A 15304-nucleotide genomic window follows, 5' to 3' on the forward strand; every position below is an offset into this window, starting at 1 on the left:
TGAGACCGGTCACAAAAGTCATTTTTAAATCAATAAAATACTTTATTGCATGGCATACCTTAATGTTACACTCTGTATAGTATGTGCTATTGATCTCACAATATTGACTGCCATTTTGAAGATGACAGACACCTTCCCCTTATAAGTTCTAAAATTGTTTAGTGCTGTATTTTAAACTCATATATTTAATCAAAATAAACCAGAAAGAGAGATCATGTATTTCTTGTAAGTCTTCCTTTGCAGCTTTATCCTTGTACAGAGAGGAAATTGAGATACTACCTGTAGATGTGTAATTGTGAACAAAATTATTTCAGAAATCTAATGAACCATATAACAAACAAAGCATGTTAAACTTCAATGAGATGTAATATAACAGCTAGGTTGGTAATGCTATGTGGGGGGAGGTTTGAAACCCGATGCTGTTTGCAAATAGGATACCTGTACTTTCCTTAAAATGGATAATAAAATCTTTTAAATAAATTTTCATCTCATCCGAGGAACCTTTTCTCCAAGTGGTACTTCCATCAGTTTCTGTAAAGAAAGAGTAAATTACACTTTCACACAATCTGAACCACAACAAAAACACTACATCAAAATTAACATAGAAACGATTTAGTGCAAACTTCCAGTGAGGACACAAGCCTAACTGAGTGATGACTGACCTTCAGCAGTCGAGCCTTGTACACCCTGTCATCCTCCCCCTCCCCTTGTTGCTCCTCCACCTGGTACCTCTTGCAGGCAACTGTCACCTCTTGTTGGTCGTAGAGAATAGCGGGGTCCAGGGTGTGTCCGTTGATGAGACTAACCAGATACTCTCTGTAGTGTTTACTACAATGGCACACACAGAGACAGACAGAGTGAGAACAGCCTAACAGCCAGAAAAAGTGGTTTAAAATTGATTATAAACTGGGTGGTTCGAGCCCTGAAAGCTGTTTGGCTGACAGCCGTGATATATCAGACCGTATACCACTGGTATGACAAAACATTACTTTTTACTGCTCCAATTACATTGGTAACCAGTTTATAATAGCACGAACCCCTGAGATACGGCTAAGGGCTATTAGTCATGGTATATTGGCCATTTACCACACCTCCTCAGGCCTTACTGCATAAATATCATTCATTTTTCATGACATATCGTCAATAGGGCAGAGTGGGGTAAGTTGAGCCACCCTTGTTTCTAAGAAACCATACACAAAATATATAATTTGGCCAACTATTTAGGAAGAGGTCATCATTTCATGGAGTCTGTGAAGGAAGAAATCACATGGAAAAAGTGGAACGCAAGTTAGGTCCAAAAAGCGTATTTTCACCAAGTCAAATGAATGTATTGTGTTAGAGGTTTCATGATGCTTGTATCTAAACCAAAGTAGATCATTTTAAGATTGTTCTATACATCAGTTGCGTCTCTATGAGCTTCAATATCGGGTCCTCAACCTAGCATAAAAATGCATCCTTGTAGCTGTGTGGGATTATATAGTCAAAATGTTTGCCACTGGGTAAGTTGAGCCAATGGTTGAACCAATGGCAAGTTAACTTTTTCTTCCAAAAGATAATGCAAGGCAAAGTGTTTGTTAGGTGTTAAACCTGTGTTAAAAGATGATTCAAATGATTAAAAGACAAAAAAGCGATTGTGATTGGGTTCGAATTGTGTTTGGGAAATGAAGATAGGCATGGTTTTAAAAAAGGTAGTGGTAATATTTCATTCAGTACAGAAATTTGTTGGAGACTTAACTTACCCTGTTCCGCAGCTCAACTTACGTAAGTTGTGCCAAGAGGCCACTTTTTTTTGTACAAATCATTTTTATTCACCCCTTTTTCTCCCCAATTGGTAGTTACAGTCTTGTCCCATCGCTGCAACTCCCGTACGGACTCGGGAGAGGCGAAGGTCGAGAGCCGCGCGTCCTCCGAAACACAACCCAACCAAGCCGCACTGCTTCTTGACACAATGCCCGCTTAACCCGGAAGCCAGCCGCACCAATGTGTCAGAGGAAACACTGTACACCTGACGACCGTGTCAGCGTGCATTGTGCCCGGTCCGCCACAGGACTCGATAGAGTGCAATGGGACAAGGACAACCTAGCCAGCCAAACCTGGACGACACTGGGCCAATTGTGCGCCGTCTCATGGGTCTCCCGGTTGCAGCCGGTTGCAACACAGCCTAGGATCGAACCAGGATCTGTAGTGACGCAGCTAGCACTGCAGTGCCTTAGACCGCTGCGCCACTCGGGAGGCTTTTTTGGACAATTCTGATTATTTCCAGGGATACACAACATCCTGAAATATATGTAGATATCTTTATTAGAAAGAATACTGTATTTCCCTTGAACCACCTGAATGTAAAAAAATTCTCAATTTACCCCACTCTCCTCTACAATTAAATCCAATACAATTGTGTGTGCGTGCGTGCGTGTGTGCGTGTGTGTGTAGTGCACAAATAAACAATAAGGTATTTTCAACTATGTGTGTGTGTAACTCACTTGCAGAGTCCAGCTTGTACTGGCTGAGTTTGGACTCCACAGGGTGAGTCAATCTGCTGACCCCCCTCGTCCTTCTGCTCCATCACTCCGCACGCGTCTGAGTCACACAGAAAGGAGTCAGACAGAAAGAAAAAATTCAAGTGTGGGCAGAAAGAGAAAAAAAAATAGTGTCAAGTTCTCACAGATCTGGGATCTAAGAGAGGATAAACAAGAGGTCACTCTCACCAGTCTGTGTCCCATTAGGGGGGTCTGTGTTGAACTCAACAGCATTCCTCTGTGGACAAAATACAAACAACTCAGCTCAGAAACACAACATTGAAATGACAACCATTTAATGTTACCAGAACATTCCCAAAACATTTCCCCTGTAATATTCCCTGAACATTCTCAATAACATTCCCAGAACATTATCTCTGTAACGTTCCCAGAACATTCCTTCTGTAACGTTCCCAGAACATTCCTTCTGTAACGTTCCCAGAACATTCCCGGAACATTCCCTCTGTAACGTTCCCAGAACATTCCTTCTGTAACGTTCCCAAAACATTCCCTCTGTAACGTTCCCAGAACATTCCTTCTGTAACGTTCCCAGAACATTCCCCGAACATTCCCTCTGTAACGTTCCCAGAACATTCCCAGGACATTGCCCCCTGTAACGTTCCCAGAACATCCCTCGTCTCTGTACCTGCAGCAGGGCCTGTAGTCTGGCAGGCTCCCAGTCCCTGAGGTAGAAGAGACAGTCTCGTGGGTGATGAGCATGGAGACCTGTGATCTTACACTGGACTGTTTTACAAGCCGTCTGAGAGAGAGGGAGGGAGGGGGAGGGAAATGGGTGAAGAAGGGAAAGCAAAAAAGGAAACAGACATGAGACTGTGAATGTATGATAAGAAAGCCCTGGGGGAAAGGGAGATCCTTCTCTCTGACTGAATCCATTTAGTGACAAATATGGTACTCCATGCAGTCCCTTTTATGTGACTTACAGTGTGGAAGGGATTGTTGCAGCCGCTGCAGAACTGGTATCTGCATTGGGTGCAGCTGAAGTGCATGCAGCCCCCTTTGGTCAAGGCATACTGGAACCTGCAGTGAGGACAGGCTACGTAGAGAGATGAGAAGGGCCACATCATCGTGTTATAACAATTATGATGATGGTGATGAGATGGCATTGTGTGCCAGGAGTCAAGAGTCTCAAAGTAGAAGTGCTGATCTAGGACCAGGCCCTATCTGTCCAGATAATCGTATTTATCATTAACTTCAAAAGGAAATCTGATCGTATATCAGCAATCATACTCTTTGTGAATATGAGCCAATAACTGCAGAATGTCTAGGCTGACTGACTCACTGATGCCGTTGTCCCGCAGGAACCCGGCCAGTCCCTGTCTCTGGTAGTCAGGGTCATTCTCTCTCTTCCACAACTGGAACTGCTCACAGGATACATCCTGGTGCTGAGCTTCCCACTGACAGAGAGAGAGAGAGGGAGAGAGATGGAGAGAAATAGAGGGAGAGATAGAGAGAGAGAAAGAGAGACAGGCATCATTATTTGGGTCCCACATACACGTGGCTATGAAATTACACAATACATGGCAGGCAAGGTAACAACAGGTATCTTTTGTACTTACAGGCTTTTTGCATTGGTTACAAAAGCTCTTCATACACGTGGGGCAGGTGACTTTGAATTGGTTTCCATCATAGATAAACCCAAAGGTGCACTGAGAAGGGAAGAAGGAGGGAGGAGAGAGTGGTGAGAGTGGCGGCAGGTAGCCTGTTCCCCTGAGCGCCGAAAACATGGATGTCGATTAAGGCAGCCCCCCGCAACTCTCTGATGCGGAAGACACATTTCAGTTGAATACATTCAGTTGGACAACTGACTAGGTATCCCCCCTTTCCCTGAATGAAAAGGGAAATACAGTAGAGACGTAACTGTTGATGTGATGGAGCTGGTTAGAAACCCACTCACGTGACAACACCACAGGAACATGGGATCCTTCATCAGAGCATGTTCCATCAGCTTCTTGTGGAAGAGCTCGTACACCTCACGATCCAGACAGTCTCTCAGCTAAACACACGGCACCAATAACAATGTTATAAACATGAAACACAACCAGCAGCAGCTCATGATCGTCCCATTTCAATCTACCTATAGCCCTCCAAGGGATGCAAAATTGTAGACGCTTTCCAAAAATGCTCAAATTGGAATTTCTGAAAAAAGAAAACAGGTAACCGCTAACTGGATCTCTCACTTCTATCTCCATATCTTCCATTCCAAATAAAGTTGATTATTCTTCATCTTCTCACCTGAATGTCCAGAGTGAAGAAGTAGCTGTCCAGGTGCTCAGGGTCGTTGATGTCTGGTCCTGCACACACAGGACACACCATGTCTCTGATGTGTTTGTCTCTCACAGCGATGGTGAAGTGCTGTGTGAAACACTCGTGGCACACCGAGCACTGACACGAGGTCAGGGACTGCATCTGAGATGTACAGAGAATACATAGCATTAATCCAATAACCCACATACCTGTATTAACAGTTTATAGGAAATTAAGCACCATATCTGAGAGAGGAGGGCACCAAAGTGAAAGTTACAGTCGGTCAATTGTACTAAAGAATGACAAAACAACATGCAGTGCAATGTAGCTACACCATTCCACACAAACTCAACCAAATTCCCAGCAGCCCACCTTGCTGTGTGGGAAGATGCTGAGGCAGCAGGGGCACTCGTTGTTGAGGAGGCGGCGGAGGAACTCCCTGTCCTGGGACTCTCTGACGGCCTGGATGACGTCCTCCAGGGAGTACTGGGCATCAGGCTCCTGGAGTAGAGACAGGGCCAGCTCACAGCGCCCCCAGCTGGGCAGCTCGTACAACGCCAGCAGGCGCCTGCACATCCTCTGAGAGGACAATGGAGGGTAATGATGATGATGAACAACAATCAGATTATTTGTGTTATCTATGGCTTTGAAAAATGCAGTTTAGTTGACTTGTGCATGCTCTCTCTCTGTCTCTCTCAGACACACACTCTCTGCAGTACCTGCTTGTCAGGGTTCTTGGCATCAATGGGGGCCTCTGGCTGGTCGCTCCAGATGCGCTGGTGGAAGGGCTCTAGGAGGGGCCGCTGCAGCAGGGACAGAGCCCCCCGCACCTCTCCTCCACTCAGACGTAGAGCCTCCTCACACTGCGATGCCTCCCGGAAGCCCAGAGAACGCAGCTCCCGCATCTACATAGCAGAGACAGACCAGACCCAGTCAGAGTGGAAACAGCTCTTTTATATCTCTTAGTATTACTGCATTGTTGAGGAGCTTGCAAGTAAGCATTTCACTGGACGTTTACACCTGCTGTATCCTGTGCACGTGACAAATAAACGTTGATTTGGTGCAGGTAGCCTAGCGGTTAAGAGCGCCGGGCCATTAACTGAATGGTCGCTGATTTGAATCCCTGAGCCAACTAGATTAAACATTTGCTGATGTGCCCATGAGCAAGGCATTTCAACCTAATTGCTCCTCTAAGTCGCTTTGGATAAGAGCGTCTGCTACCTGACAATTTTTTTAAACTGCAGTATACTTTGCATACAGGCTTAATTGTGACACAGACTAGCTCAGTAAGTAGCCTTGCACGAGTTGGAATGGCTCATAGGAGCACAAGACTATCTGTGTCAAGCAGAGTCACCTCAGGTCCCATTTTTAGTCTTTGGTATGACTCGGCCTGGGATCAAACTCCCAACCTTCCAACCTCAGGGCTGACAATCTAACCACAAGCCCACAGATGGGTCTAGTGAACGCTTGGTTATTTCAGTGGATATCTAAAGTGATTAGCCATATCAGTTTTGAGTGACCATTAGGGTCAGGTGAAAGGTCTGGTTCTCACCTTGGCCTGTCTGTCTCTGAGCAGCTGACGGACTGCTCTCTCAGTGTCACCCCCTGCTGCCAGCCATGCATGCTTGGCTTCAACCCTGGACAGCTGCACACCCTCACCCAGCAGCACACTGGGACTCTGTTGCTCTGTCGACCCCCTATCCCTCTCTGTGTTATCCTGCGGCCCAGAAACCCTTGCTTTGAAGTTCTGCAAAGCTGCCGAAGCTGCCATGGCACAGATCTCATCCAGTAGGTGAGGCAGCTCTGATTTCAGCCAATCACAGGGGTTGACGTTGCTGCCCCTGGAAACACAGAGGGCTGCGTACACCTCCTCAGGGCCCACTCCCTTCTTCTCTCCCTTCTGAGGAAGAACATCAATTTAGAAGTTAGAATAATACCAGTTAATGTGGTTTTAATTCACATTTAGAGTCAGTTCAAAAGCCACCTACTCGTATATGATGGACAAGCTTCAGCCCTTCATCCCTCATCAGGTTCTGTCTCTTAATGTCGATGTTTACCCTGGAAGAGATCCCGGGAGGGACCTGGGGCGTCACAGGAAGCGGGACAAAGTCTTTGACTGGAGACTGCAGGAGGAGGGACTTGGGACTGGTGACTGCAGGATCTTTGCACGGCAGGTTGCACACCTCACAAACCACTGCAGGAGGAGAGTTCACATAGGTGCAGAACTGACACATCCACTACAGAGAGAGAAGCAGCATCGGAGAGAGGCAGGGACGGGGAGAGATTGTGAAAGATTAAAACCAAAAAGATACGCTTGAATGATTAGATCTCACAGAGCATTCCAACTCTAGAGAGTATTTAAACCACCGGGGTGGTGTGTAACCTCTGTTTCCTTGTCTGCCGTGGGTCCTGGCATGGGGAGTACTGGAGTACTGTTGAGTACTGGCGTGATAGAGGGACGGGTGGCCAGACGGGGGCGCTCACACACCTCACACAGTATACTGCTGCCTTGGTTCACCACCGTACAGCTCTTACACTGCCACTCTATGAAAGAGGTCAGAGAGGGTAGATAAACAGACAGCCTGGTATTGATCTTAGCTTCTAGTAATGTGTCATTATTATCACTGATATAGAGGCACAGGTGACGTGAACACCTCAAACAGGACAGGACAGGTGACTGATGTGTTGTTCAAATGAACGTCACATGAAAACTACTCAACAGTTGAGACGTGTATATGAATGTGACCTGGGTTGGGTGGCGGCTGCCCCGGGTCCTCCTGATCTATAAGGGAAGCGATGGCTAGACGGGGTCGTTCACAGGTCACACACAGCACGGCTTTCACCTCGTTGACTGTAGTGCACTGAGCACACTCCCATGAGGAAAGAGAGAGGCTAGAAAAGAGAAGAAACACGAGTGAGAGGAAAGAGAGAGGCTAGAAAAGAGAAGAAACACGAGTGAGAGGAAAGAGAGAAGCTAGAAAAGAGAAGAAACACGAGTGAGAGGAAAGAGAGAAGCTAGAAAAGAGAAGACACACGAGTGAGAGGAAAGAGAGGCTAGAAAAGAGAAGAAACACGAGTGAGAGGAAAAAGAGGCTAGAAAAGAGAAGAAACACGAGTGAGAGGAAAAAGAGGCTAGAAAAGAGAAGACACACGAGTGAGAGGAAAGAGAGAAGCTAGAAAAGAGTAGAAACACGAGTGAGAGGAAAGAGAGTAGCTAGAAAAGAGAAGAAACACGAGTGAGAGGAAAGAGAGAAGCTAGAAAAGAGAAGAAACACGAGTGAGAAGAAAGCTTTGTGTCCAGCAGACGCCTCAAACTCTTTACGTTCCGCTGGGAAGTCATTCAGCGTCAGTGGAGCAGTCCGCAGCACTAGGTTGGGATGCTGCGCTATGTTGGGATGCTGCACTAGGTTGGGATGCTGCACTAGGATTGGATGCTGCACTAGGTTGGGATGCTGCGCTAGGTTGGGATGCTGCGCTAGGATTGGATGCTGCACTAGGTTGGGATGCTGCGCTAGGTTGGGATGCTGCGCTAGGTTGGGATGCTGCACTAGGATTGGATGATGCACTAGGTTGGGATGCTGCGCTAGGTTGGGATGCTGCACTAGGATTGGATGCTTCACTAGGTTGGGATGCTGCGCTAGGTTGGGATGCTGCACTAGGATTGGATGCTGCGCTTGGTTTGGATGCTGCGCTAGGTTGGGATGCTGCACTAGGATTGGATGCTGCACTAGGATTGGATGCTGCACTAGGTTGGGATGCTGCGCTAGGATGGGATGCTGCACTAGGATTGGATGCTGCACTAGGTTGGGATGCTGCACTAGGTTGGGATGCTAGCTAGGTTGGGATGCTGCGCTAGGATTGGGATGCTGCGCTAGGTTGGGATGCTGCACTAGGATGGGATGCTGCACTAGGATTGGATGCTGCACTAGGTTGGGATGCTAGCTAGGTTGGGATGCTGCGCTAGGATTGGATGCTGCACTAGGTTGGGATGCTACACTAGGTTGGGATGCTGAGCTAGGTTGGGATGCTAGCTAGGTTGGGATGTTGCGCTAGGTTGGGATCCTGCACTAGGTTGGGATGCTGCGCTTGGTTGGGATGCTACACTAGGTTGGGATGCTGCGCTAGGTTGGGATGCTGCACTAGGATTGGATGCTGCACCAGGTTGGGATGCTGCACTAGGTTGGGATGCTGCGCTTGGTTGGGATCCTGCGCTAGGTTGGGATGCTGCGCTAGGTTGGGATGCTGCACTAGGATGGGATGCTGCACTAGGTTGGGATGCTAGCTAGGTTGGGATGCTGCACTAGGATGGGATGCTGCACTAGGATTGGATGCTGCACTAGGTTGGGATGCTGCGCTAGGTTGGGATGCTGCACTAGGATGGGATGCTGCACTAGGATTGGATGCTGCACTAGGTTGGGATGCTGCGCTAGGTTGGGATGCTGCACTAGGATGGGATGCTGCACTAGGATTGGATGCTGCGCTAGGTTAGGAAGCTACACTAGGTTGGGATGCTGCACTAGGATGGGATGCTGCACTAGGATTGGATGCTGCGCTTGGTTGGGATGCTGCGCTAGGTTGGGATGCTGCGCTAGGTTGGGATGCTGCGCTAGGTTGGGATGCTGCACTAGGTTGGGATGCTGCGCTAGGTTGGGATGCTGCGCTAGGTTGGGATGCTACACTAGGTTGGGATGCTAGCTAGGTTGGGATGCTGCGCTAGGTTGGGATGCTGCGCTAGGTTGGGATGGGATGCTGCGCTAGGTTGGGATGCTGCGCTAGGTTGGGATGCTGCGCTAGGTTGGGATGCTGCGCTAGGTTGGGATGCTGCACTAGGTTGGGATGCTGCACTAGGTTGGGATGCTGCGCTAGGTTGGGATGCTGCACTAGGTTGGGATGCTGCGCTAGGTGCGTCCTGTGTACCACATGAGTTCAATATTTTCAACTTGTGCGTAGCAAAACCGTGCGCTGGTACAAACGGAGGTTCATAAAAGGCAGCGCGCCCTGTTGGATAGTTTTCAGGAAACCAGCCAACAGAATGGGGTGCAAAATGAATATCCACATAACTGTTCTGTGCGTAATTTAGCGTGCCATCATGCAGGACAAACTAGTGATTTGAAATCAGTAGCCTACTCTATATGGGAACAACCAGTTCAGTTTAGTGATCTTGCTCGAGATGAATGTGCCAGAAGGTTAGAAACAAACTAGATGAATGTGCCAGAAGGTTAGAAACAAACTAGATGAATGTGCCAGAAGGTTAGAAAAAAACTAGATGAATGTGCCAGAAGGTTAGAAACAAACTAGATGAATGTGCCAGAAGGTTAGAAACAAACTAGATGAATGTGCCAGAAGGATAGAAACAAACTAGATGAATGTGCCAGAAGGTTAGAAACAAACTAGATGAATGTGCCAGAAGGTTAGAAACAAACTAGATGAATGTGCCAGAAGGATAGAAACAAACTAGATGAATGTGCCAGAAGGTTAGAAAAAAACTAGATGAATGTGCCAGAAGGATAGAAAAAAACTAGATGAATTCCTGTAATGCGGCCTTGTGTGCAGCCGATGAAACCAGTAGGTCCATATGAGAATAACTTTCATCTGTTTTAATTATTAGCTTTGGTCAAACAGGTCAAAAATGATCTTCTCCATGCTGCAAACCGTACTGCAGCCTTGCGAAGCGGATGTGCATCAAGTATGGAAGATGCGGTCTAGACATCTGACAAAAACAACATAGGGCAAAACGCATCTGGTGGACATATGGTGGAAGAAGTGAGTGATCAGGTTTGTGTGTGTATGTGTGCATGTGTGTGTAAAGTCGATTATAACACATCCTCATTTCTAACCTAAAAGCTCTTGTTAGTTTGGCGGGGGTAACCAGTGTCCTGTTGTGACCCTCGCGGTCAGGGTGAGAATGGTACAGTCTGTCACATTCCAGACACAGCCTCTGAGAACAGGTAGAGGAAGAGGCGTAGACTTGGGACATACCACAGATGGTACAGGTCTCTACGGGGGGGGTTTAAAGATGATAAGTGTTAGTTTACATATTAATGGGTAAGAATATTCAAAAAAAATATTGGATTAAAAGTGAGATTTGACCTGAAATCGTCAAAGCAATGACCCATATCTTACCCTGTATTCTATCTCTCCTGTGATTGGCTCTGGACGGGTGGCGGTGGTAGATGAGGTCACATGACTGACAGAAAGGAAGAGAACCACAGGGTGGGCAGAGGAGAGAGGGAGTGGCACCGCACAGATTACACCCCCCATCTGAAAGAGAGAGAGAGAGAGAGAGAGAGAGGAGCAATAAACAATACGCAATAAGTTTGACATCCAATGACAGTACAACAGACAGGCAGATGACATATGCTGGTGGGGTTAGAAGACAGACAGGTAGACTCGTACAGGGAGTGGCTGTCTGTCTCACCTGTGGGAGTGGTGGGGGCGTGTCTTAGTCCAGGACTAGCAGCCGGTTTGGGTGGAGGAGATAGCGGCTGGAGGTCTTTCCCCCTGTCCCCATGCTCCTCTCCTGGTGGGATGACCACCGCATCAGACATCAGCTCTGGTTTCTCCTAAAGAGAGCAGAATAGCCCTAATTACAACAGTATCACAGAAAAAGGTAGAAGTAGAAACAGACAAACCGATTAACCACTCGACTGTACGTTGTTACACAGACCTGGTTTGTCTTCGGTAGACTAAGGGATGGGATTATATTGCTGTAGATTTCTGGGTGAGCATGTGTACCCTGACAGACAACAACAACACAGTAACACATAAGAGTTAGCAAGAGATCAAACATGGAAACTCATCTTTGTGGTTATCCTCAAATTGAGAGGTAGAACAATTTAAACATTTTAATTAGATAATAACACTCTTAGATTCTCATATGAACGTTCACCTTGATAAGCATGTCCAGTTCCATGCGCAGGGTCATGACCTCAATGGTTACTGCAGCAACCTTCCCAACGTCTGGATCTGTGACATCATCGGGGAAGCTGAGGCCGTCTGGCTGCTGATTGGTGTAACCGTAGAGAAACAGGACTGACCTGCCACCCTGTAGAAAAGATAGCAGACAGTAGAATAAACCCCCGTTGACTCAAATTAGTGAAAAAGTAAACTCAAATGCTTTAAAAATCACTGGGTACCCACTGCCATAGGTCTATGTCTATGACCCATATGGCTTTTTAAACATCGCTTATTGATCCACTCCCTTTTTGAACAATCTGACTATTTGTAGTGAAAACAATAGACTCTAATCTGTCCTATGCACAAGGAAGTCAATAATGATCTTGTAATAATAAGATAAGGGCAGTAAGTTCCTGATAGGAACTTAGGAACTATGTTAACTAACCTTCAGACGAGCTTCAATGCCATTACAACTCTCCTTCCGTTGCCTCCAACTGCTCTTAAATGCAAGTAAAACTAAATGCATGCTCTTCAACCGATCGCTGCCCGCACCTGCCCGCCCGCCTAGCATCACTACTCTGGACGGCTCTGACTTAGAATATGTGGACAACTACAAATACCTAGGCGTCTGGTTAGACTGTAAACTCTCCTTCCAGACTCATATTAAGCATCTCCAATCCAAAATTAAATCTAGAATCGGCTTCCTATTTCGCAACAAAGCATCCTTCACTCATGCTGCCAAACATACCCTCGTAAAACTGACCATCCTACCGATCCTCAACTTCGGCGATGTCATTTATAAAATAGCCTCCAACACTCTACTCAGCAAAGTGGATGTAGTCTATCACAGTGCCATCTGTTTCGTCACCGAAGCCCCATATACTACCCACCACTGCGACCTGTATGCTCTCGTTGGCTGGCCCTCGCTTCATATTCGTCGCCAAACCCACTGGCTCCAGGTCATCTATAAGTCTTTGCTAGGTAAAGCCCCGCCTTATCTCAGCTCACTGGTCACCATAGCAGCACCCACCCGTAGCACGCGCTCCAGCAGGAATATTTCACTGGTCACCCCCAAAGCCAATTCCTCTTTGGCCGCCTTTCCTTACAGTTCTCTGCTGCCAATGACTGGAACGAATTGCAAAAATCACTGAAGCTGGAGACTCATATCTCCATCACTAACTTTAAGCATCAGCTATCAGAGCAGCTTACAGATCATTGCACCCTTACATAGCCCATCTGTAAATAGCCAATCCAACTACCTCATCCCCATATTGTTATTTTAAAAATGTTTTGTTTTTTTGCTCGTTTGCACCCCAGTATCTTTACTTGCACATTCATATTCTGCACATCTATCACTCCAGTGTTTATTTGCGAAATTGTAATTATTTCGCTACTACGGCCTGTTTATTGCCTTACCTCCCTATTCTTACTTAATTTGCACACACTGTATATAGACTTTTCTATTGTGTTATTGACTGTACGTTTGTTTATCCCATGTGTAACTCTGTGTTGTTTGTGTCACACTGCTTTGCTTTATCTTGGCCAGGTCGCAGTTGTAAATGAGAACTTGTTCTCAACTGGCCTACCTGGTTAAATAAAGGTGAGAAAAAAAAGAAATACATTGGGTTTAGAGAGGCCTGTCGCCCTCCTTTACCTTGATGGCGTCCACGGTAGCCCTGAATACTGGGTTGTTGTGCTTGACGCTGCGCCAGTACCTGGGCCTGCTGGGGCTGGTCAGGTTACAGCCATACTTCTCCAGGATGCTCAAGGCTTTAAAGAGCCGTCCCAAAGACTCTAGGACCTGATGGAGGGAGGAGAGGAGAGGTGGGGGAGAAGGGATCAGGAGGGCAGAGGGGTTAACAAGAAAATCTGAAGGTGCAAGGCGTACAGTAAAGACAAAAATACATTTAGGGGGCAACTGGATTGGACAGAATATAAAACCTCACCTCTTCCCTGCTGTGCCCTGCTATGTTCTGTGTCACCATGGTCTGTGCTGTGATGTGGTGAAACTTGTCAGACAGGGACAGGGGAACATTGGCCATGAACTGGACATCAGCCTTCAATGCCTGGGCAGAGCCTGAATAGGACAGGAGGGACTCAGCTCTCCTCCGCACCTCCTCGAAAGGGACAGGCTGGGTACTCATCATTCACACACTGGGGGGATAGAGATAAATAATGACAGTAGGTCAACTCAGGGACGGGATTGTTGACTGATGTGCAGTAGGTAGGCCTACCGTCATTTCTTATGTATCTGGGTGTAACGTTACCGTCTAGTTACTCTGTCTACTGTGAACATGGATATCTCCAAGGTAGCTCAAATGGTAGAACGCTCGCCAGGGTAACGTTTCTAATATAAGTAGTTCTGTCTGGATAACAGCTTCTGCTAAATGGCTCAAATGTAAGTACATTGAAGTTTCAACTTTTATCTCAAAATGACACGTGACTCTAGATAGCTGTAAACTTTACAGTTAGCTAGCTGTAGTAGTGCATGTTCTGAAATTGAAGTGGCACATTGAGCTGGCTGGCAAGTCAATTCGTAATTATGCTCTAGCTAATGTATGACTGGCTAGCAAGGCGACATCGAAAGTTTATCATGACAGCCAGATCAGTGCCACTGCTTGCCTTACCTTTATCTTCTGCGTTTCCAGATGTATTTCGTGATCCAAGTCCTTATGAATCAAACTGACTGTTATAACAAGGCAAAATGTAGCTACATTTATAGTATCACGTCCGTCTTCTGAAGCATGTCTCCAAAAGCACAGCTAGCTAAAGTCACAACAACAGTGAAAATGTAGTTGACGCGGAAGTTGTTATCGAGAGGAGCGATGTAGAATAAACCTTGATGTACACTACCCTCTAGCGGTATTATAAATAATAGCAGTTACTGTAGTTACGCTTACTACAGTTAAAAACATTGTTATTATTACATTGTTATAAATCAATCATTCACTCAATCATGAAAGCCACAAACTGCAGTTCACGTGTCTTCTTGGAACTGAACACAGAACACTGTCTTGGAAACAGTACTTTTCATGGTTGGACTGCTTTCATTCATTATTCATAGTATTAGAAATAACTTAAAAGACCAGTTCAACTCTTCTGTGTGTAAGCTTTTTTAATCATCTAAGGCTTAGATGATGCGAAATGAGTTTGACACCCCTGATCTAAGCACAACATTTGCTCAATGTACAACGTTCAAAGATTGTACTTTCTCTGGTTTACCACTAGAGGAGGCAACTGCTATTTTAATCATTAATAGTGCCCTTTCATCGTGATCTGGCAAGAAGAACCCACAAGACACAAGAAGAGTGTGATTGAAGTTTTTGCAATGACAATGATATGGTCACTGACTAGGTGACCCATACGGTAGTGGTCAGTATCAGGGCTTGAGCCATAACAACAAAATTACCTTTCTTCAGGCGAGGGCCTTTATGTGATATCTAATATCTAACTCAGGCCTGTACTGACATACACTATATGACCAAAAGTATGTGGACAACTGCTTGTCGAACATCTCATTCCAATATCATAGGCATTAATATGGAGTTGGTCCCCCCTTTTCTGCTATAACAGCCTCCACTCTTCTGGGAAGGCTTTCCACTAGATGTTGGAACATTGCTGCGGGG

At 46.2% G+C, this 15304-nt stretch overlaps 1 protein-coding gene across 1 annotated transcript; it reads right to left on the minus strand.

Annotated features, from left to right (window-relative positions):
* Window positions 1-18: 18 nt before the first annotated feature.
* LOC129823113 (E3 ubiquitin-protein ligase RNF31-like) lies at window positions 19-14488 on the minus strand. Its single transcript, XM_055881874.1, has 24 exons — window positions 14306-14488; window positions 13625-13832; window positions 13333-13479; window positions 11671-11826; window positions 11449-11517; window positions 11200-11344; window positions 10905-11042; window positions 10619-10778; window positions 7528-7673; window positions 7165-7325; window positions 6770-7018; window positions 6334-6681; window positions 5501-5686; window positions 5154-5360; window positions 4770-4943; window positions 4432-4530; window positions 4094-4183; window positions 3817-3931; window positions 3458-3570; window positions 3163-3276; window positions 2706-2754; window positions 2481-2577; window positions 663-828; window positions 19-531 (listed from the first exon to the last, which is right to left on the minus strand). The coding sequence occupies exons 2-24, from the start codon at window positions 13823-13825 to the stop codon at window positions 484-486; spliced, it is 3378 nt and encodes a 1125-aa protein (XP_055737849.1). The 5' UTR covers window positions 13826-13832; window positions 14306-14488; the 3' UTR covers window positions 19-483.
* Window positions 14489-15304: the final 816 nt, after the last annotated feature.

This window comes from Salvelinus fontinalis, chromosome 25 (genome assembly GCF_029448725.1).
Source record: "Salvelinus fontinalis isolate EN_2023a chromosome 25, ASM2944872v1, whole genome shotgun sequence".
In the NCBI taxonomy this organism is placed as follows: Eukaryota; Metazoa; Chordata; class Actinopteri; order Salmoniformes; family Salmonidae; genus Salvelinus; species Salvelinus fontinalis.